The sequence below is a fragment of the Xenopus laevis genome, chromosome 5L (assembly GCF_017654675.1).
Source record: "Xenopus laevis strain J_2021 chromosome 5L, Xenopus_laevis_v10.1, whole genome shotgun sequence".
Taxonomy (NCBI): Eukaryota; Metazoa; Chordata; class Amphibia; order Anura; family Pipidae; genus Xenopus; species Xenopus laevis.
Genome location: NC_054379.1, coordinates 134,936,436 through 134,959,801, shown reverse-complemented (window position 1 = coordinate 134,959,801; position 23,366 = coordinate 134,936,436). Strand labels below are relative to the sequence as shown.

The following is a 23,366-nucleotide window of genomic DNA, read 5'->3' as shown; positions in this document are numbered from 1 at the left end:
GGGGTCACTTTTAAATGCTGGGCAAATTAGCAAATGGGCAGGACCCCATGGCAACCAGTCAAACTTTCTTTCCCTACTGAGAGGCTGCTATGGGTTACTGCTCAGGTGCAATATTACCCAATGTTGAGGGCCTGAGGAGGGCTGTTTTCAATAAACTTAAATTGGCAGGATCTACTTGAATTGGAGTGGAGAATTGGTGGAGAACCAGATCCTACAAGCAAGGGTGCTGCTACAATGAGGCAAGGTGAGAAGCATTCCTCAGGCAGCAGCACCCTGCATGTTGTCAAGGGTGGCAAAAAGTTGCTCACACCAATTTGTTTTTAATGCTTAAAGTCCCCCAAAACAGCTTACTTCCCCTTGGATTTTTTTTTTTAATCTTTAGCTTGAATTTGACTTTCAAAGTCCCCCATAGGAGCAAAAAGGTGACAGCATCTTGAATTCCTGAAGCCAGTTTCATACCCCATAACCTAAAGCACCTACATGACCTCCAAAGCTGTCTGAAGGAATAGAAACATATTTAAGCTGCAGACTGAAAAAAAGCTTAGGTGCTTTAGGTTATGGGTTTGAAGCAGACTTCTGGTTCAGTACACAGAGGAATTCAAGCTGCTGTTGCCTTTCTACTATGGGACACTTTGCATATACAATTCAAGCTGCTGTCACCTTTTCGCCACACTTTGCATGTCAAATTCAAGCTACAGTAAATCTGAAATAAGAAGAAGGCAAACAAGCCATTATTAGAATAGCTATTTTGGGGGACAAAAGTATTAAAAAAAAATCTGGTGTTACTGGTCCTTTAATAGCAGTAATTCTTATTATTAAACCGGAGATGGCTCTTCTAGTACACTAATGATGCATAGTGTCGGACTGGGACACCAGGGGCCCACCCAAAAACCTTAGACCAGGGGCCCACCATAAAACCTTAGACCAGGGGCCACTCTCAGTTCTATTATTCTTCTTCATCTCCACAATCAACCTCTATTGTCCTAGTCTGTTTTCTTTACATACTATAATTCATTATTACATCTATTTAGCCTCTTTGTTCTCATAGAAATAGGGAATGGCCATGAAATAGGCCAAAAGTTTAGCAGCATGAGGGCCCACTGACAACTTGGCCCACCGGGAGTTTTCCTGGTATCCCGGTGGGCCAGTCCGACACTGATGATGCAGCAACCCTTCACCAGCTCTGATTATGAACTTCTGAGCACATGGGTGGATCATGGGTTTTAAAGAATTGAGGGCCCAATGCAGACTTCATTTCCACTACAGTCCTCACCAGATATTGATCAGCGGGGCCATAAGCTACGGATTCCAGTCAGGATTTCAAACTGCCATTATTAACTCTACTGAACAAGCTGAACTTCTGCAGCCTTATCCCTACTGGGCCATTTTTAGACTGCATAGTATAAGCATGGGCAATAAAGCCTTTGGAAAAACAGAGCAGCATTCCTGTCAATGATTTTGCAATACACCTTCAATTCATAGCAGGTGCTGTCTGCTTCTATACAGATTGTTCAATGTTTTTTCCTGTTCAAATGTATGAAGCAGACAATTGAAGTGCTTCTGTACCCTAAAATGAATGTTCTCTGGTTAATTCTTGGTTTTTGCATCCACTGCATAAGCGCTGCACTTTGTGAGTCGATTGCACAGGCTCTGACAGTGAGGCAGCCATCTTTGTGCTGTATTTCTGGATGTGACAATGAGATACTGTAATGTATATGTACGAGAGAAAGGATAAAATATGCTTAGGCGTACTTCACAAACAATGTTTTGTTTCACTTTATGGCTCTAAACAGTAAGTATGCCTGAGCCCTGTATATTGTGTGTGACACATTGTTGGTGCCACAGACTTACCTGCAGAATCCAAAAAGTAAAGTTTTACCTCATGAAAGAAACTGAAAAGTTCAAATATACATTGAAGGGGTTGTTCACCTCTATGTTAACTATTAGTATTATGCAGAATGATATTCTTAGACAATGGTTTTCATTTTTTTTTTTTTAATGGTTTTTGAGTTATTTCGCTTTTTATTCAGCAGCTCTCCAGTTGTCAATTTCAGTCATCAGGTTGCTAGGGTCCAATTTACCCTGGCAACCATGCACTGATTTGAATAAGAGACTGGAATATTAATAGGAGAGGACCTGAAGAGAAAGAGGAGTAATAAAAAGTAGCAATAACAATACATTTGTAGTTATACAGTGCATTTGTTTTAGATTGGGTCGGTAAAAGCTGGAAAGAGTCTAAAGAAGGCAAATAATTAAAAAAAAAACACGAATAAATAACTAAGACCAACTGCTTTGAATTGGCAATTCTATAACATAATAAAAGTGAACTAAATGGCGAACTGCCAACATTCAGCGGGTTTAAGGGTAAGGACACACTGGAAGATTTGTCGCCAACGTTTTAAAAAAGTAAATCGCGGCGACAAGATCGTCTTTTTTGAACAGACGATTCACAGCGACTATTGGCACAGAGCGATTTGTATCCCATTACTCTGTGCGGTACGTGCTCCACCCAAACCGGAAACGGTTTGTGCTTCCCGCTGTAACCTGGCGTCTTTACGTGCTTGCGTTCTTGCGTCATTGCGTTCGCATTGTAATTTGAATACAATTGCTGCTACTTATCTGTATGTGTGTGCGTGTCTAGGAGATTTCAGTGCTTTTCTAAGTACATGCTATTTCTGATAAATCGCTCGGAAAAGGGTCTCAGTGCGTTTTGGAGCTACAGGCGATTCACAAACGCGCTGTGGGCACAGGAGCTGGCGTCTTTCATTTGGTTTTGTTCAGAGACAAAACGAGCGATATGTCGCCGCGATTTGCTTTTTAAAAACGTTGGCGACAAATCGTCCAGTGTGTCCCTACCATAAAGTGATTTCTAAAACCAGACTGACGTGTGCTACATTGTTTCGAGAGACAGAACCAGCAGTACAGAGACATCAGTTACATTCAAAATAAGCTTCACACCAGTGACATTTTAAGTAATGTATATTGCAGATTCTTTTGACATTTCCATACTTTAGGCATCATTTTGTGTTTGTGTTTACACTCATTTTATTGGAGCTGTAGGTGGGAGAAGTTAAGGCGAGAGTTAGATAAATCAGGTGACAGGAAGAGCTTCTGAGTTCATTCGCCCATTACTAATATGGGACTGACATGCGGGTGATCACGTGATATGCCACGCCCCCCTCACCTGCAAACCGCATGCCCTTGGTTCTGTAACCCCTGCTCTTTCAGTGCCTCCACAAACCGGCGGGCCTGAGTGCTTTTCCCGGCTCGGTCTGCGCCCTCAAGCACATTAATGCCCCTCGTAGTCCCGCCATATCAAAGCCAAGATATCGCGCAGACATACCACATCAATGTGAAATAAGTCCTTATTCGTCTCACAATTCACACATAACCTCTCTACAAGACATATCAGCCAATAGAAACCCACTGCCCTGTTAGACTCATTACAACGTGATTAGATTTGCCAGAGAGAGATCTTCACCAATCACAGCCCACTGCCTCCCTGGGGATATCCAATAGGGACTAGTTTCGTTCCGGCGGTGGGCGGGCCTAAATTGGCGCTCTGGCTACCAGACTCCTAGCGCGGGCAGCTCTGAGTCATCAATATTTAATGTGGTACATAGCCAACCCGCCACGCCGGAAGCGCGCCGCTCATGAATAATCCAACTAGCAGCTGAGCGGGACAGTGCTGGAGAAGGAAGAAGGTCGGAGTACGGAAACATGGCGACGGCGATGTACCTAGAGCACTACCTAGACAGTGAGTACTGATCGATGGGGTGGGAGTGGGTTATGCGAGGCGCGGTTTGGACGATAGATAAGAAGCGCAATAATACGTTCCCGAGCCCAACATTAAAACTGCGTCACGAACTCGAGGACGCGCACGTAAAGGCCATAGTTTTGCTTCTTGTTAGAGGACGTGCGCGCCTGGTGTTTTTTTTGTATTTCTTAAGATAAACTTTATTGACAATGATCGAAATACAGGGTTTCCCGGGTAACCTGTTAGCAGTATGCCTGGGTAGTCAGCTGACCGCTTAAAGGGGTCGTTCGGCTTTAATTCAACTTTTAGTTTGTTATAGAATAACAATAATTCTAAGCAATTGGTCTTCATTATTTTTATAGTTTTTGAATTATTTGCCTTTTTCAAATCCCCCATTGACCCCATCTAAAAAAATATCTAAGGCTACAAACGTATCGTTATTGCTACTTCTTATTACTCATATTTCTATTCAGGCTGCTCTTATTCGAATCAGCACATTGTTGCTAGGGTAATTAGAAACCTAGCAACCAGACTGGCAAACTTGCAAACTGGAGAGCTGCTGAATGAAAAGCGAAATAACTCAAAAACTGCAATTAAAAAAAAAAACAATTGCAAATTGTCTCAGAACATCACTCTATGTGATACTACAAGTTAATTTAAAGGTGAACAACCCCTTTGAGGTATGGAGATCCAAAATACAGCAATATCCCTTATCCAGAAAACCCCAAGGAAAGTCAAAAGCACTTGGGGTGTTAATTTATCTTTTATCTATTTGCATTTTTAAAATGGAATAAAAAAAAAAAAATCGATACCAAATATCCATGTCATCACTGTAATGCATAAACACATTTGCTTTTATACAATAGCATGTAGCATTTTGTTTTGGGAGCATAAGGGAAGGCAGGTTAGGTGTAGGGTAGAATTGGGAAAGGGTGCACTGGGCTACTTGTTTGAGCCCAGGGATGGTAAAATAGAAATTCCAGTTTAACAAGACAAATACTAGTTGAAACTTAAAGACAAATACAAGATTCCTCTGCACTCGACCCATTATCAATATATTTAAGACAGAGACATTTTGTGCATACTGCTACTAAAAAATGCCTTACCCTTTAAACAAAACAGGGATTGTTTGTCCATATATTGCAATATATTTAAGCTGGCCAACTACGTCAGTCATCCCATATCTGGCCAGCCCTACGCTCAATTTTCATCTGATTCATTAAGAATCATTATACATTTTACAAAGGAACCAAGTTTTACCTGCAACTTACTTGCTGCTTTCAAAGTAAAACTCCCAAAATTGGCTGCCTTTTTATTAGACACCAGTGGGATCACCTCACTATAGCTGGGAAGGGTGGGGGCTACAACATGGAGCTGGTCACTGCTCCTGTATAACTATAACAAACAAGGGAAAGTTGTGCTCACCACTAATTTTAAAAACCATTAGGCGGGGGTGCAATGAGGGTGTGACCACAAAATACATATAGTCAACTACAAGAGTCCTCTGCACTCAACCCATAATCAATATATTTAATGCAACTTTCACATCAGTTTTTGCCCCAGTGGATCTTGCAATTTACAACCCCCCTAACAATTCACCCTAAGGTCAATGTTGTCAGGTCCAGTTTAACCTGCCTGTATAAAATATGTAATGAAACCACAACACTCTGAAAAAACCTGATGCAGATATAGGGAGAATATAAAAGTTCCTTGCAGGTCATTCCCAGCTTGTATACAAACTCAAGTCTAAATCAACAAAAAATGGCGTGTATGTCTGCTCCTAAGGCGTATGAATACAAAAAAAAACCACAATGCGGTCTCATCACAAAAAAAACCCAGTCGAAGGGTTGCCAAAAACTGGAAAACTCACAAAAGTGAAGAGGCCTACTAATAGTAAATGCAGTAGCAAAAGTAGTTGTAAAATATAAAAATGTTTATTAGGAGATGTATACCCTAATGTGTTTCGTGCCAAATGGGCACTTACTCATAGGCCTCATAGGTCTTAGAGTAAGTACCCATTTGGCACTTAATGCGTTAGACTATACATCTCCTAATAAACATTTTTACATTTTACAACTACTTTACTTTGCAACTGCATTTACTATTAGTAGGCCTCTTTACAAAACTCAAGTCTGCTAGTGACTAACTTGGCTACAAACTCAGCACTGCTATTGTTAGTTAGTGTTAGTGTACTAAAAAAGATTACATTTTCTATATGTTTTATACTTGCCAATTAATTTATTTTGAATAAAACTAAAATTGAAATATAGTTATTTTGTTTGTAATATAATTGATAATATAACTGGAAATAACAGTTCTTATTATTGATTCTAGGTATTGAAAACTTGCCATGTGAGCTTCAGAGAAACTTCCAACTCATGAGTGACCTTGATCAAAGAACAGAAGGTCAGTTTCTCCTATTGCAGAAATAGACCTTTGACACAACTGTGGCTGAGATCTACAAAAATTGAATTATTGATATGTACCTATCCCAATGCTGTTTTTGCAATGTGCTTTATTTTAGCATCACATGGGTTGAATATCCTAGTATCTAACTAGTTATACCATGGGATGGACATCCAAATATCTGTAGCTTTTGGCTATACACCCAGATGCCAAAGCGGAGTGATAACAACTATCAAATCACTTACCACCACTCTTTGTCCTTGCAGTTGGTTTCAGCCAATCACACAAAACATGTACTGAGCCTGGTCATGGTTTGGCCCCTTTTTCATTTTGTAGATTAGCTCTGCAATCCTCAATTGAACAAGATGTTGTGCAGCCAAATCAGTTGTTTTAGAGGGCAACACAGCCGATCGTGAATAGCCACCTGCCTTTAGGGTTTAGTCATTGATGATGTGCCAGAAGAGCGAACATGTCTGTCCTGTATTTCTTGGGTCAGCCAAGCATCAGTGGGAGCCATATAAGGACTATAATTTCTGTTTGCTAATCTGCATGGGAGGTATTGGCCATTTCTTTACTGTCAAAACGGTGCTGGCAGAGAAAACTTTAGGCTTATACATAACTAAATTAGACAAAGATTGCTTTTGAAGGTAGATTAGAAGATGTACATGACCCTTTCAGAAGGTCATTAATTCTGCTCTTAAGGGAGTCAGAGATGACTCCTTGTGCTCTATATACTACTATATAATGTTACACATTGTGTTCATTAGGGATGCACCGAATCCACTATTTTGGATTTGGCCGAACCCCTGAATCCTTTGCGAGAGATACTGTCGAATACCGATCTGAATCTGAATTTGCGTATGCAAATTAGGGGTGGAAACATTTTTTACTTCTTTGTTTTGTGACAAAAAGTCACGTGATTTCCCGCCCACCCCTAATTTGCATATGCAAATTCGGATTATGTAGGGCTGGGCAGAAGGATTCGACAGAATCCTGCTGAAAAAGGCCCAATCCTGAACCAAATCCTGGATTTGGTGCATCCCTAGTGTTCATGCCAACACTTTGTATCCTGACAACACTATTTTAATTGCTAGTACCGTACTTGTTCATACAGCTCTGCTATTGTTTGAAAGTACATTTCTGGCAGTTGGGCCAGACAGGGGTATACACCAAAGATGATGGGGGTGGTATATAACTTTACTTGCATCTTGCGCTTCTAATAGTAGCACTATATCTTGAGATAATCTAGTAGGCCAAATATTATTGGGAGGCTTAAGTAACCCTTTAAGTAGCTTTCTAACTTTGCTTTCTTTGGGATAGATAAGAAGAAGGAGATTGATGCTTTAGCAAGTGAATATATTGCTAAGGTGCGGGACTACACCCCAGAGCAGAGAGTCCAGCACCTTCAAAAAATTCAGTCTGCATATAGCAAATGTAAGGAGTACAGTGATGACAAAGTGCAGCTGGCCATGCAGACCTACGAAATGGTAAGCAGCAGTTAAACCAAAATATATATAAAATATATATGCAGGAACACCATTGTTTTGAATTTTGAAATAAATCTCTCTGTCTCATAGGTTGATAAACATATACGAAGGCTGGATGCTGACCTGGCTCGCTTTGAGGCTGATCTTAAAGAGAAACTGGAAGGGTCAGAGTTTGACAGTCCATCAGGACGTGGAGTAAAGAGTGAGTTACAGGTTTATACTGTTCTTAGATACAGACAGTAATTGTGCTGCCTGAAAGTTGCATAGTATTCCTAGGCTAGTACACAGGGAACTATTTGGCTTTACATCAAAATTGGGAAAAAAAATATCACCTATAAAACATAACTTTTTTTAAAATAAAATGTTTTCAAAATGTTTAACAGAGAATAGAGGTCAAAAAGAAAAACGAGGCTCAAGAGGACGGAGAGTATCTGAAGAGGACACTGTAAAGAAAAAAAAAATGAAAGGAGGGTAAGAAATTTTATCAGTGCATGCTGTAACTAGAGCAACAAGGAGAATCACATAATAGTAATAGTTTCTGATTTTAATGTCACATATACCATTTTTTATTTTTCTTAAACCTCTAGAAGGCAGTCATAGCATAAAACAGAATATTTGAATAGTAGCTGCCACATTAATTCTCCAACAGTGAACATTTTTCAAACAGAAGCAGATCATGTGATATACATAGGACTTTATATTTATCCATGTGATACTACCAAACTGTCTCACCTCAGTTCTAAAACGAAACTTATCAAATGTTTGCCCCTCGTTTTAAAGGAGAACTAAACCCTAAAAATTAATATGACTAGAAATGCCATATTTTATATACTGAACTTATTGAGCCAGCCAAAAGGTTCAGCATCTCTATGTTGGCAATGATCCAGGCCTCAGTTGTCACAGGAGTTTCCCAGTTGGATATTGTTAGAATTGTCCGTGACACACACATGCTCAGTGTGCTCTTAGCAGCAGGGGAGAAGCTAAGCTTAGGAGTTGTTGCAAATAATCAAGCAGAAAGGGAGATTTGTCTCTCTTTATCAGTTCATGCTGAAGGGCTCATTATTAATTCTGATGATAATTGTGCTGGTTTCTGAGCTGCCGTGCACCAGTACTTTAAATTACTTATTAATCAGCCTTATATTGTGACATTTATATTAAAGTATATTGTGTGTTGGCCTTTAAGTTCAGGCACTGGGAGCGTCACAGAGATTGTGCAGCAGAGATGGGGAGCTATGGGGCATCATTGAAGGCACAGGAAATAAATACAATTTGTATTATTTAGATAAAATGGAGTCAGTGAGATGACCTTTCAGTAATTCGGAGCTTTCTGGATAACGAGTTTCCAGCTAATGAATCCCATTCCTGTAAAACATTTCTGCCCTGATTATTTAGTTAGGCTTTCTGGTTGCTAGGGTCCAAATTACCCCAGCAACCATGTACTGATTTGAATAAGAGACTGGAATATGAAAAGGAGAGGCCTGAATAGAAAGATGAGTAATAAAAATTAGCAATAACAAATGTTGTAGCCTTACAGACCATATGTCTTTTTAGATGTGGTCAGGGACTCCCATTTAAAAGCTGGAATGAGTCAGAAAGAGGCAAATCATTTAAAAAAAGAAAAAATGAAGAACAATTGAAAAGTTTCTTAGAATTAGCCATTCTAAAACATACTAAATGAGGGTAAACCACCCATTTTATGTTTGAGCATTGTGTATGGTGTTGCTGCCAGAATGTAGAAGGCCCCACTGCACTGATCCCAGAATTCCTGCCTGGTAGTGATTTGCAGGTCAAGAAAAACTCCACCTGCATCCAACCCTAACTTGCAAAACCTTAACCCGCACCCAGCCCTAACCTGTAAAATGTTGCCATTATAGGACCCACCCAAACCCGTATCAGCATTTTCACTCTCTCTGTACACTACTTATGCGATTGGCTCTGGTTCCAAGACAAGGAATCTTAGGGAGCAGTGGAGGAGTGTACTTCTCCAGTCTGACCTGCACCCAGCCTTAACTTGCAGTTGTTGACCTAATTTTAAACTGAACCCACCCAAGCAGTGGTGAACACTCAGGTTGACATGGTTTTTTGGTCAACCCTCGCATCACTACTGCCCAGCAGGCAAAATAATTTTTATGCAAGTGTATAAAATGCATAAATCAATGGAGACCTAGAGTGCAAGCCAGATTGTGTGGAATCTTTAGTTTTTCAAATACATAGCCCTGATAGAATTTTAATTTTGTGTCAATGCTGTGTATGAGACTGTTGGAGAGTATACACATTCTTTAGTGCTTAAACCTGTATTTTCATTTATAAAAAAAAATCAAATCTGTTTTTAACCCAAGAATTTTTAATTAGGCAGCTTCTTGGCTTTATACTAAAATGTATAATGTATGGACCACTAAACTTTCCTTAACTTCCGTGCACGGGTATGGGATCAGTTATCTGGAAACCCGTTATCCTTAAAGCTCTGAAATACAGAATGGCCATCTCCCATAGACTCAAATTTATACAAATAATCTAGATTTTAAAAAATTATTTCCTTTTTCTCTGTAATAATAAAACAGTAATTTATACTTGATCCCAACTGAGATTATTAATTCTTATTGGAAGCAAAACCAGCCTATTGGCTTTATTTAATGTTTACATGATTTTCTAGTAGACTTAAGGTATGAAGATCCATTATCCGGAAGACCCCAGGTCCCGTGCATTCTGGATAACGGTCCCATACCTGTAGTATGTAATGGCAGGACAAAGTACACAGCATTTCTGGGTTGCCATTAATTTCAAACCAAAAATCTGGTCTGTAACTGTTGTCCCACTGCTTGTGATTAGGACATGTTCGGTGTATCATTACAATTTGCTTTTTTGCTTGTCATCCTACATCCAAAACTGTTTAAAGGAGAAGGTACTGAACTCCATGGTCTTCTGATGTGTTTGTATCTGTCAGGCCTTTGTATGCTGATTCAGTCTTGTCTGTGACCCCTTCGGATGTCTTGGATATGCCAGTGGATCCCAATGAACCCACATACTGCCTTTGCCACCAGGTGTCCTATGGAGAAATGATTGGCTGTGACAATCCAGATGTAAGTCATAAGTTCAGAATATTCTATGAACCCATTAGTGTCTGTGCCTTGAAGTATGTGCCTACAAGAGAGAATAAATCTAAAAGGCAATAGTTTGTGTGTGGGAGGTGCTTTTGAATAGAGGATATTGTACACGTTTTCAGTAATTTGTCCTGCTCTTGAACAGAGTATTGTCTTTCACAGGCTTTATCCTGTTCACTTTCGCAACGCTGTCAGTAATAATGTTAGTCATTAAATGTTCAAGTGGAAATACTGTTTACATCTGTGTACTTCAGTGAATATCACAGCCTTGAGACGAGCAAGGCAGCTGGAGACCAGCACCCCAATTTACTTATTTTCAATAAGTTTGAAAATGCTGATTTAAGAAATATTAAATGGGTTGTTCACCTTCCAAACACATTTTTCAGTTGAGTTGGTTTCAGATTGTTCACCAGAAATAAAGGCTTTTTTCAATTACTTTCCATCTTTTATTTCTAACCATTTTTTCCAAAATCTAAGTTTAATGTCCCTGTCTCTGGTGTTTCAGTCTGGCAGCTCAGTAAATCAGGTGCAGACTAGTGATGTGCAGGTTTAGAATTTCTCAACCCGCACCCGACCCTAACCCGCCATCTCCCGAACTGGCCTGGGCCCGCTCCTGCCCTCTTTTTATAGACCTGCCCGCCCCGCAGTGATGTCACAAAAGGGGCAGCGCAGACGGAAGTCTAGGTTGCGGGCGGGGGAGAGCAGGAGAAGAGCTCGACCCGCCCACAACTGGAAGATTTTGTTCAGGAGTTGGCCCGAACCTGCCCCACCCGCGGGTTTTGGGTTGGCCTGCACATCACTAGTGCAGACTCTAAACTGTTACAATTTTACATTTAGTTGATACATTTCTAAGCAGCATCTCTAGAGTAGTAGCAACTATTGTATTGATTCTAAAAGCTGCCTTTAATAACTCACACAGGGATTCTGCTCAGCAGGAATAAAGATAAGAAATTTTAGAAGGTGAAAAATTAGACTACACTTGAATATTAGAAAAACGATAACACACAGAAAATAGAAAGTTATTGGAAAAAGTCTTTATTTCTGGTGAACTTTCGGAAACCAACTAAACCGAAAAAAAGTATTTAAAGGTGAACAACCCCTTTGAGCCAGTAGGATAGAGTTTAAAACAACACCAGCATAATTACTAGGAACTAAGGTAAATTTATTTATTAGCTGGTAAAGTGGGAGATATGAAACTTTTTGTTTTCTGCTATGTTAAAGTAAAACCCTAAGGGCATGATAGCTACACCTGACTGATTTTAATGTGAAATACAGCAAATGGTATTCTCTTCTTTATTTTCGAAGACATTTACAGCTTATGTGTTGATTATGTAAAGTGAGTATACTTTGTTTCTTTGCAAAGAGCTTGCTTGCAAATATGTTCTAACCAGAGCTTGCATGGCATGTAAAAACAAGGTGGTTGGGGCACCAGGAAATACTGTGTATATTTTATTTCCAATGCACCTAAATGTGGAGAAGATAAGTCATGTGATGTGTATTTCCTAAATTATCTGTCCACAGTGTCCAATTGAATGGTTCCATTTTGCCTGTGTGGATCTGACCACTAAACCTAAAGGGAAATGGTGAGTATCTATTTTATTTATTGAATTAGTTATTAATAGGCATGCACCAAATCCAGAGGTTTTGGATTCTGATAAATACTAAACCCTCCAAAAAACTTGGGTAAATTTAAACCCAATCTGAACTATAATTTGCATATTATAATAGAAAAAACTGATGGCTACAAAGTAGGGATGCACCGAATCAAGGTTCGGGATTCGGCCAGGATTTTGCCTTTTTCAGCAGGATTCGGATTTGGCCGAATCCTTGTGCCTGGCCGAACCAAATCCGAATCCTAATTTGCATATGCAAATTGTGGGCAGGGCGGAATTTCCCTTGACTTTTCGTCACAAAACAAGGAAGTAAACGAATTTTTTCCACTTTTTCCTTTGCCACCCCCAACTCCCAGTTGGATCTTCCATAAATCTGGCCTTCTGTATTTAAAATGGAAATTTAAAAAAAAAAAAAAAAAAACTTTATGACATAGCTTTATTAAACATCAACGACAGTCTGAAAGACCTTTTGATATAATAACAATTCCCATTGAAAGGCTGTGGCACCAAGTATTTTGTTTACAAGGGAAAGCGCCGGGAGTAGCCCTGCACTTCGGCCACCCAATTACCGTCATTGAGAAGAGCCATAAACAATCATACTATCTAGTATACCCTCTAAAGTACTTCAAATTTGGGATGCACCAAATTCAGGATTCGGCCTTTTTCAGCAGGATTCTGCCGAATCGAATCATAATTCGCATATGCAAATTAGGAGCAGGGAGGGAAATTACTTGACTTTTTGTCACTGCTGCCCAGTGTACCAAAAATATTTCACCCTTTGGTGCTGCTGAATGATACAGCACACTGTCTTGGTGACTGAAGTAATTCTCCCCGATAGCGATGCACCTGGGGCAAAATATTTCTTGGTTCACTGCAGAGTTTTCTAATGTGTGCAGCAATGTTGGCAAATTCAGTGCCTGCACATTCTCAAGAAGCGCCACAGAACTGTGGAGCCATATCTGGTAATGTATGGACTCAAGTATGTGCAAAGCACAATTCAAAATTCCTTGCACATACTATTCTATTAACACATTTATTGCTTGCTTTTTGGCTTGCAATATCATTTTTTTGTTTTATTTATTTTTTGTTTTTGTTATTATCCTTGCACCGTTTCTGTTGTATTTCCTGTAACATATGACTATTTTTTTTTCCTCCTCAGGTTTTGTCCCCGCTGTACTCAGGAGAGGAAGAAATGATTTCAGTAAAGTTTGCTAAAGAATCAGTCTTTATTTTGTAGTCTTGTACCATCTATGTAATTGGTCCTGCCACTGGAAGGGTTCATATTGAAGCACTGAGGCATTGCTTCTCTCCTGTGCTGAGTGTATACAATCTTTTTCTGGGGAGGACTTTGTTGCACTTTAGGTACCACTGTCCGTTACATCAAAAACTCTTCATTTTCCTTGTGTTATCCAAGGGAAATTCATACATCAACCAAAGTGACAATGTATTATTGTTTTATTATACTTTGTTTTTTTTTTCTTTTTACATTTGAGTGTCAGATGAGCCAAATAAGTCTTGCACCTTTTATGGTTTTATTGTTTTCTTTTCAAGGGGAAGTCTAATTCAATCCCCAAATAACTATTGAATGTGATATGTAATGTAATGAACATGCACATTGTCTCTGCCGCTTTAGTAAAGAGACAATTTGGAGCTTATGACATTTAACTGTACAATGAATGTAGTGCCCTGTTTCGTTAGAATATCACATGCTGGCTTTATTCTGCATATATTCTTTTGTTACTGCCCTGCTGCTCCTTTTTAGAAATGGATCTTTTTCGTATTCAGTAGCCAGCATCATTTTGCTGCATCTATAGCAAAGGGTCTATAGTGTTAGTACAAGTCCGTATTTAGCCTTCGTTTCCAAAGCATGGATTCTTTGCCATGGTAGGACATGTATTGAAAAGGAATCATAGTTATATGCAGGTGTTAAAATATACAGTACTGTGTATCGAGAGATTATCCATTCCAATTCCATTGTTTGCATGCTGAAGTTTATACTAAGCATTTGTGGGAGAAGGTCTGTCCAACTATTTTTACTGACAGAAGTGTCAAACTTTGTACTCTGCAATGGTGAAAAACACATAAGGGGTTTGGCTATAAGATCACATTTCCAGGCTATTGTCCATCTATTTTTCATATAGTTTGTTTCCTCCCATTTAACAATTCACATTGTATTTATACATTTTATGAATCCTTATACTATGAAATTGTTGGTTTAAAGGGGACCCGTCGCAGGAGCCATTTTGTGGACACTGTTATTAAGGCAAGCCTTGCATCATCTCAGAATCTTGTTTGTGCTCCATAATGGGGGACCTGATGTCCAACCCCATGCCCTGGCTACACAATGAAATGGTTTAAAGAACTGGGGGAATGTGGGGAGAGAAGTGACATCTAGGAAGTGCTGAATGGAAAGTGAAAGTATTGTCTGCCCCACCTCTATGCCCAAGGCATAGAGGAGGGGCAGACCATATTTGATCGACAGCTGAGATTTTTAAATGAGCTTAGAACGGCTATGAATGTTTTAAATAAAAAATAGAAATTGGATTTCATGCTTAATTTGAAAAGGGACTTTTATTATACAGATTTTTATGTCTGGGCGACGGTCCACTTTAAATCAAGTAAATCAAGTGCCAGATTGTTCCCTAGTTAGAAAGCCTATATCGACCAATTGGACATTTCTGAATTCCATTAGAACCTGTCAGATGGAATCTGAATAGCTTGGTGAGCTTATTTTTAAATCACTTAGGTGTATAGGCTAAAAGAGCTTTTAGGCTTGGATCCATTCAGAAATAACTCTGCAGGTCATGCTATCATAACATTTGACTTGCTGCAGGAATGGGATATCAAAGTTTTCCCTGTAGCTACTGGGAACGGCAGCCGTGCTGGATGGGCACCCCCATATATATATAATTTTTTGGCTACACCAGCCTTTCTCCCAATCATATCTCCAGTGCAAGCTCAATAATCTAGGGAGCTTGGCATATGTAGTGCAGATGTAAACCAGAACTGGATCACATGCAAAAAAATTAACACATTGCATGTCAAATGTCATCAAGGATTTCATTCTGATACACGTGGTTTAACTAAACTCCATGATCCTTTTTGTTCTTCCTTAAAATTGTGTATCCCTTTCTAAACAGATACTATATTATTTAGCACCTTTCATAGTCCCTATAGCCATTAATGTGTAGGATTCCCTCCCAGATTTAAAGCCCCATTATATGAAACAACTTTCTGTTAGAACACCAAAGATTATCTCCCTCAGTGTATGTGTGCTTGAGAGGAAGGTCTGAAACGTAATGTTGGCCTCTAGTTATATTATTATTATTTAAACATTATTTTAGTCTTGCACTGGACTGGCCTCCCTTAAACTCTTTCGATAACTACAGAAAACTAAACATACTAATAGATTAGGATTGAAATTATGTACCACCTGCAGAGAGCTGCAGTACCAGCCCAGATGAATGAATTTCTGTGACGGGAAAGCGACATCACTTGAAAGGAATTGTTCATTGTAAAAATAAAAACTGGGTAAATAGCTGTGCATCCAAAAATGTAATGTATAAAGGCTGGAGTGACTGGATGTTTAACATAATAGCCAGAACACTACTAACCAATCAGTAACTTGAGAGGGGGGGGGTCACATGGGCCATAACTGTTGCTTTTGAATCTGAGATGCATGCTGAGAATCAATGGAAAACTCACCGAACAGTTATGTCCCATGTGGCCCCCCTTCAAGTCGCTGACTAACTCAGAATTAAGATGGCCATAGATGTTGAGATTTTTAAAAGATCCAATCCTCATCGTGAGACCACGATTTTCTCAGAACGATTGTACGAATTGACAATCAACTAAAAAGACCAATTTGCCAGGAAAACAAAGGGGAGCTGCCTGCTTGGCCCTACAAACATAGATAGATTGCACTGGGACCGACAAAGATTTTTTGACCTGGCCGATCAATTTCCTGTCGTCCAAAAAATCGTAAGATGAACGATCGTTCGAATCCCACTAACCACACGATAATTTCGAAGGATTGGTCGGACTTCCCTAAAATCGGTCGTTCGGCAAGAAGAATCGTTGCGTCTATGGGGAGCTTAAGAGAGCTGAAAAGCAGGAAGTAGTGTTCTGGCTATTATGTTAGACATCCAGTCACTCCAGCCTTTATACATTACATTTTTGCCTAACCAACTATATTAGAAACATTTTTTTATTTTGCACAGCCTATCTATTTACCCAGTTTTTATTTTTTACACTGAACTGTTCCTTTAATGTTATCTCCTAAAACAATGTATCTAAAGAGCCCTTCTCCAGCACTGCTGGTAACATGACTGACCATGCAACAGATAAGCTGATCAACACTCAAGCATGTTCAGTAAACACAATGAGCATGTGCAGTCCCTTTGGTGGCAGAGAGATGGCTGAACATAGTAACCTATAGAACGCAATGCAGGGTTTTTAACACTCCCTATTATGAGTCTTTTGTACCTTGGGCTGGTACCATGTGGGAAGTGCAACATTTGTAGCCAAATATTTCTATGTTCCACTTTCCCAGTTTTTTTTTCTGTATGTTAATATATATATATTACAGAGGAAGGTATATATATATATATATATATATATATATATATATATATATATATGTATGAATATCTCAGAGTGTGTGTGTGTGTGTGTATATATATATATATATATATATATATATATATATATATATATATATATATATATATATATATATATAAATGTTAATAACAGATTCAGATATGAGAGCAATTGATTTGTTCAAAGTCTAGAGAGAGAGGTTTTAATTTCAAGTGACTTATCCCAGAACAGAGTCGTATCATTACTGTTGGAACTGTCTAAAAGTGATAACGCATCCCTTTTATTGTCTCACAAAGGATTTATAATATAAAATACATATAGATATATATTGAGCTGCTTGTGACTTGCTTTCTGTTTCCAGCCTAGGCATGATAACGAATTTAGGTAAATTATGTTTGTTAGACCTTGTGTAATTTCATTTGTATTGTGCGGAAAGATAAAATCGAAATGTTTTACACGAGTTATAGGCTGCCTGTCGGCTGGTTCTTTCATACTTCCATGTTTGCCATGTTATTCTGCTCAGTACAGATATAAAATGCCGTTATAGGTTATTGTAACATGGTACCTGTAAGCACATGGCAATCAGGTTTTATCATGTAACAATTGACAAAATCTATCAAAAATCATTGTAATTTGAAGTAGGGATACACCGAATCAACTATTTTGGATTTGGCCGAACACCTGAATCCTTCGCGAAAGATTCCACGGAATACCGAACTGAATCCGAATCCTAATTTGCATATGCGAATTAGGGTTGGGAAGGGGGAAACATTTTTTACTTCCTTGTTTTGTGACAAAAAGTCATGTAATTTCCCTCCCTGCTCCTAATTCGCATATGCGAATTATGATTCGATTCGGCCGAATCCTACTGACTGAAAAAGGCCGAATCCTGAATTCGGTGCATCCCTAATTTGAAGTACTTTAGAGGGTATACTAGATAGTATGATTGTTTGTTTATGGCTCTTCTCAATAATGGTAATTGGGTGGTCGAAGTGCAGGGCTACTCCCGGTGCTTTCACTTGTAAACAAAATACTTTAATGCCACAGCCTTTCAATGGGAATTTTTATTATATCTAAAGGTCTTTCAGACTGGCGTTGATGTTTAATAAAGCTATGTCATAAATAGTCATTTATTTCCATTTTAAATACAGAAGGCCAGATTTATGGAAGATCCAACTGGGAGAATCTAGAAATATTCCCAGCAGTTTTACTTGTTATCAACATTTTTTTTTCTTCAGTGAGAAAAGTATTAAACTTTAAGGGGCATATTTATCAAGGGTTGATTCTCGAATTGAAAAAACTTCGAAATTCGAATTCAAAAAGACCAACCGAAATTAAGTCGAAGGTTTTTCTGGCCAAATCGGTCCGTATTCGGCTGAATTCGAATCGTATGAATCGAAGGAATAGAGCTTTCAATCTAATTCGATTAAGTTTTTTCCCCAAAAAAAAACCTTAGATTTTTTTCAAAGTCCACCAATTGACTCCAAATAGGTTCTAAGAGGTCACCCGTAGGCTAAAATTCGATATTTTTTTTTTCTATTTGAAAATTCACCTCAACCTTTGATAAATCTGCCCCTAAGTCTCCTCTCTTGTCAACCATGATTTGGACAATTTCACTAGCATGGGAAAGATGATCTTCTTGTTATTTTTCGATAAATTGCTCCTCTGCTTAAAGGTTTTTTTTTTCTTTTTTTGTGAGCTCTTAAAATCAGTTTTTTCATTGATGTGAGTCAGGCTAATTTAACCCAGTCTAAAGGTGGCCATACACATACTAAATTGGCTGCTTATTTACCCTTTATGGGGTCCTGTCTGCAAGGACTGTATCAGAACTTTAAAGGGGTTGTTTACCTTTAACTTTTAGTAAAATGTAAGAGTGATATTCAGAGACAATTTGCAATTGGTTTTCATATTTTAGCTTTTTCTTTTTTTACTTACCGTATGTAACTTTTCTATTCAGCAGCTCTCCCAATTTGCAATTTCAGCAATCTGGTTGCTAGGGTCCAAATTACCCTAGCAACCATGCATTGATTTGTATGAGACTGGAATATGAATAGGAGAGGGCCTGAATGGAAAGATAGGTAATAAAAAATAACAATAAGGGGCAGATTTATTAAGCGTTGAATTGAAAATTCTGATTTTTTTGAATTTTTTTTATGGTCAAATTTGGCTATGGAATTATCCAAACTTGATTTGTTTTTTTAAAAAAACTATTCTAATTTGATTTTCAAGATTTATCATTCTCGGGCCCTTTAAGAATTCGAATTTGACTATTCGCAGCCTAATACCTGACGAATTACTGTTTAAGTCAATGGGAAAGTTCCAGGGGCTCGATTTGGAGATGTTTGCAGCCTTCCTGACAATTTTTTTTTTTTTTTGTAAAAAAATAAATAAATTCGAATCAAGTTTTCTATAATTCAATTTTGATTCGATTTTTCAGATTTTTTTTTAAATAAATCTCCCCCAGTTGAATTTCAACTTCATTCGAATTTAAGGGAGTTTTTTAAAAAAAAAACAAAAAAATAAAACTCTTGATAAATATGCTTCCCCATGTAGTAGCCTTACTGAACATTTGTTTTTTAGATGGGTTCAGTGATCCCCATTTGAAAGCTGGAAAGAGTTGGAATAATAAATAAAGAAAAAATAAATGACCAATTGAAAAGTTGCTTAAAATTGGCCGTTCTATAACATACTAAAAGTTAACTAAGGGGTCTAGAACTGAACCATTGGATCAACCTAGTAAGTTATGTCCAGCAGCAATTGACAAGTTCAGGGGAATTTGAATGTAATAAGACATCTAATAGTAGCATAACATAGGCTGTTCTATGGCTGAAGAGAAAAGGATTTCTGCATATTTTCGCTATTGCAGTTTCACACTGTTCCCAAAGCTCACTGTGCAGAGCAATGTAACATGGGAAAATGAATTTCCTGTGACTGAATTATTTTTGGCTTTTTATTGTTTGTTTAATTCTGCACTAAAGACAAAATGCTATGTAAAAAGAAAAGTGCGCGTCATTAGACTTTTTATTTAAAGTGAAAAAAAAAATATATATGCAAACATTATGTTTCATTTATTTTTACTTAATTAGTAAAGCCTAATGGTTTAGATTATTGGATTCATCAACTGTTTCTTCACTGCATCTACTTAGGGGAATATTTATCAATGGTCGCATTTCGAATTGAAAAAAAAAACGTTGAAATTCAAAAAGACCAGCCGAAAATAAGTCAAAGTTTTTTGTGGGTCGAATAGGTCAGTTTTCAATCGAATAAGTCCATATTCGGACAAATCGGTTCGAAACGAAGGAATAGCGCATTCAATCGAATTAGATTCGAAGTTTTTCCCAAAAATAACTTATATTTTACAAAGTCCACCAATTGATTCCAAATAGGTTCTAGGAAGTCCCCCATAGGCTCAAACAGCCATTTGGCAGGTTTTAGATGGCGAATGGTCCAAGTCGAATTTTTAAAGAGACAGTACATGATAAATTTCGATATTCAGATTTCGAATTTTTTTCAAATTCGAATAAAATTTGGACTATTCCCTAGTCAAAGTCCACAAACAATTGCTTGAAATTTTTTTTTTTTAATTCGAAAATTCACCTCGACCTTTGATAAATCTGCCCCTTAGACAGTGGGTCTGAATCATCAATTTAGTTGATGAAATCCCATTGGCGCATGGAGCTCATCAGCTTGTTGTTAGATACTTACATTTGTGGCCAGCTTTACTTGTAGGTGACTTGTTGGAACTTATTGCTAATTGGCTACTAATTGTACTATCCTTCAGTTGTGCACAGTGTGTTGGTAAATGAGCTTTATTATCAATAGAAAGCATTGAACCAGCATAAGCATCTGCTTACTTACCATTTGCCAATAGTATTTGTAGTCTGTGGTGCTTTTTGTAGATTGCCTAAGCCCTTGTACATATCGCAGAGACTGTGCAAACTATTTATTCCTAATTCTTTGCTCCATTATAGAGAATTTCATTTTAAAGTGCTTGTTCACCTTTGAGTTAACTTGTATTCTGACGTGGAGAGGGATAATCTGAGACAATTTGCAATTGTTTATAATTTTTTATTATTTGGGGTTTTTGAGTTATTTAGCTTTTTATTCTGCAGCTCTCCAGTTTGCAGTTTCAGCAATCTGGTTGCTAAGGTCGAAATTCCCCTATCAACCATGCATTAATTTGAATAAGAGACTGGAATATGAATAAGAAAGGCCTGAATAGAAAGAGGAGTAATAAAAAGTAGCAATAACTATACATTAGTAGCCTTACAGAGCATTTGTTTTGTTTTTTTATGACAGGGTCAGTGACCCCATTTGAAAGCTAAAAAGAATCGGAAGAAAACAGCAAATAATTAAACCAACAAATTAATAATTGAAAGTTTCTTAGAATTGGCCATTCTATAACATACTAAATGTTTAACTTAAAGACGACCCACCCCTTTAATAAAGTAGGCTAGAGATTCTATAAATATATATATATATATATATATATATATATATATATATATATATATATATATATATATATATATATAATACACAAAAGCCATGAATATCTTGTAAATTATATCCTTATAAATGGTGAGTTCTGATGTCATTTCTGTCACATGACTCACTGAAATTTGTGTATTATAATAAATAAATTACCCCCAGTTGCAAAATATGAAGATATTAGAAGTTACCTCGGAGTTCCATGACCTGTATAAAAACACTTGGCCTTGTGTTTTTATATGGTCATGAAACTACTCGATAACTTATAATATCCTTATATTTTACAAGAGGGGGGTACTTTATTCACTATATATCTATCCGACAACTGTAGAAAGATCCGCACTCACAGGTCTTATAGAGAAAAATAATTTATTAGTTACACAGGACTGACGTTTTGCCCTTTCCCAAGGCCTTTTTCAAATATATATATGTATATAGTAAATATGATATAAAGGTTACAGTATTAGTCTAAGTTGGTGATTTCAGATTCGCATTTTATGGCAGGACAGAAACCAGTGCATTCTGCATTAGAATTTAATGATCAGCCCTGTAGCATCAATTTCTATTACAGATAAACTTAATATTCCGCTTAATGATTCCCACCAGCCCCTAAGCTTATCTTATCAACAGCAACCCAGAGCACACTGAGCATGTGCAGTGACACTCAACAGATGGTCTCACTAGATCCAAGATGGTGAGCACTCATTTTAAATCATTACTACTATAGATCTACTGAATCTCTCTGCTGGTACAGTAAGTTCAGTATAAAACATACAGCATTTTTAGCTATATTCATTTTTAGTCTTCAGTCCTCTAAACCATTATGAATAAGTTCTATTTTACTCATTTAGGGCTCTTACAGACGAGTGTTTTTACCTGCGTTCTGGTTTCATGCGTTCTGCCGCAGCGGATCGCAGGAGTAGACGCACTGAATTCTTTTCAATGTGGCTGTACTCACACAGACGTATGTAAGCGCCAAACGCAAGTTGGGATGCAGCATGTTGCATTTTTCCTGTGTTCGTCGCTTACAGCCACATTGAAAAGAATTCAGTGCATCTACTCCTGCTCCCCCAGGGGGGCGCTGGTAAAAACGCTCGTCTGAAAGAGCCCTTGGGGTTTAGGGACTGCTATTTTTCACATGATTTCCCCACCAGGAAGCTAAATGTGCAATTTCAGAGAAATGATACAGAAGGGAAAGCAGTGCATGTATCCCATGCCAGTAGTTATGCTGCAGTGAGGTGGTAACGAGAGAAAGAAGTATATATATATATATCTCATTTACTGTTGACGGAGCTTTAAGCAACGAAGTGTCAACTTGCAAAATGTTTATTGAAGGATTATATAAAAATAAATTTATGTATTTTTGGATCATGTTGTATTGATGTATTGCTGTTCATAAATAAATATTTTTGAGTTATCTTGTCAAGTGTTGCAAGTTCTCTTATTTCACAGTGTTGCTTATCGGTTACTTTGCTGCTTACTGATCTATCAGTTTTAAGTGTCTTCAAATCGTTGCAGATTATTATTATTTTTAAAACCATTTTCATGTTAGAGCAAGGTGTTTTCTGACCCTTTTCCCTGCTTACCATGTCCTGTTTTCTCAAATCCCAACCCCCTCACAAACTTCCTGCACATATCCAGTTATCAAGGCTGAATAGTACGCTGAAGACCACTTTATGTAGGTTTTCTGTTGACTACAAAATGGATTGGACTAGAAAGAACATGCCATAACCTTCACCCAACCAAACCCAAACTTTATTATCAGTTTAATAATATTTTATATGTTCTTCATTCTGTGCCCCAGTCAAGCTTAGAATTTTAGGTTCCTACCACATACACCTGGGGTACATAGTTAAATTGGGTTGAAAAAAGACAAAGTCCATCAAGTTTAACCCCTCCAAATGAAAAC

The 23,366-nt window shown here is 37.9% G+C and overlaps 1 protein-coding gene across 1 annotated transcript; it reads left to right on the top strand.

Annotated features, from left to right (window-relative positions):
* Positions 1 to 3,468: 3,468 nt before the first annotated feature.
* ing5.L (inhibitor of growth family member 5 L homeolog) lies at positions 3,469 to 15,594 on the top strand. The gene is given in 8 exon segments (NM_001094971.1): positions 3,469 to 3,757; positions 6,092 to 6,163; positions 7,484 to 7,650; positions 7,741 to 7,852; positions 8,034 to 8,121; positions 10,595 to 10,730; positions 12,273 to 12,334; positions 13,524 to 15,594. Coding segments are annotated over 8 exon segments (711 nt in total). The 5' UTR covers positions 3,469 to 3,720; the 3' UTR covers positions 13,561 to 15,594.
* Positions 15,595 to 23,366: the final 7,772 nt, after the last annotated feature.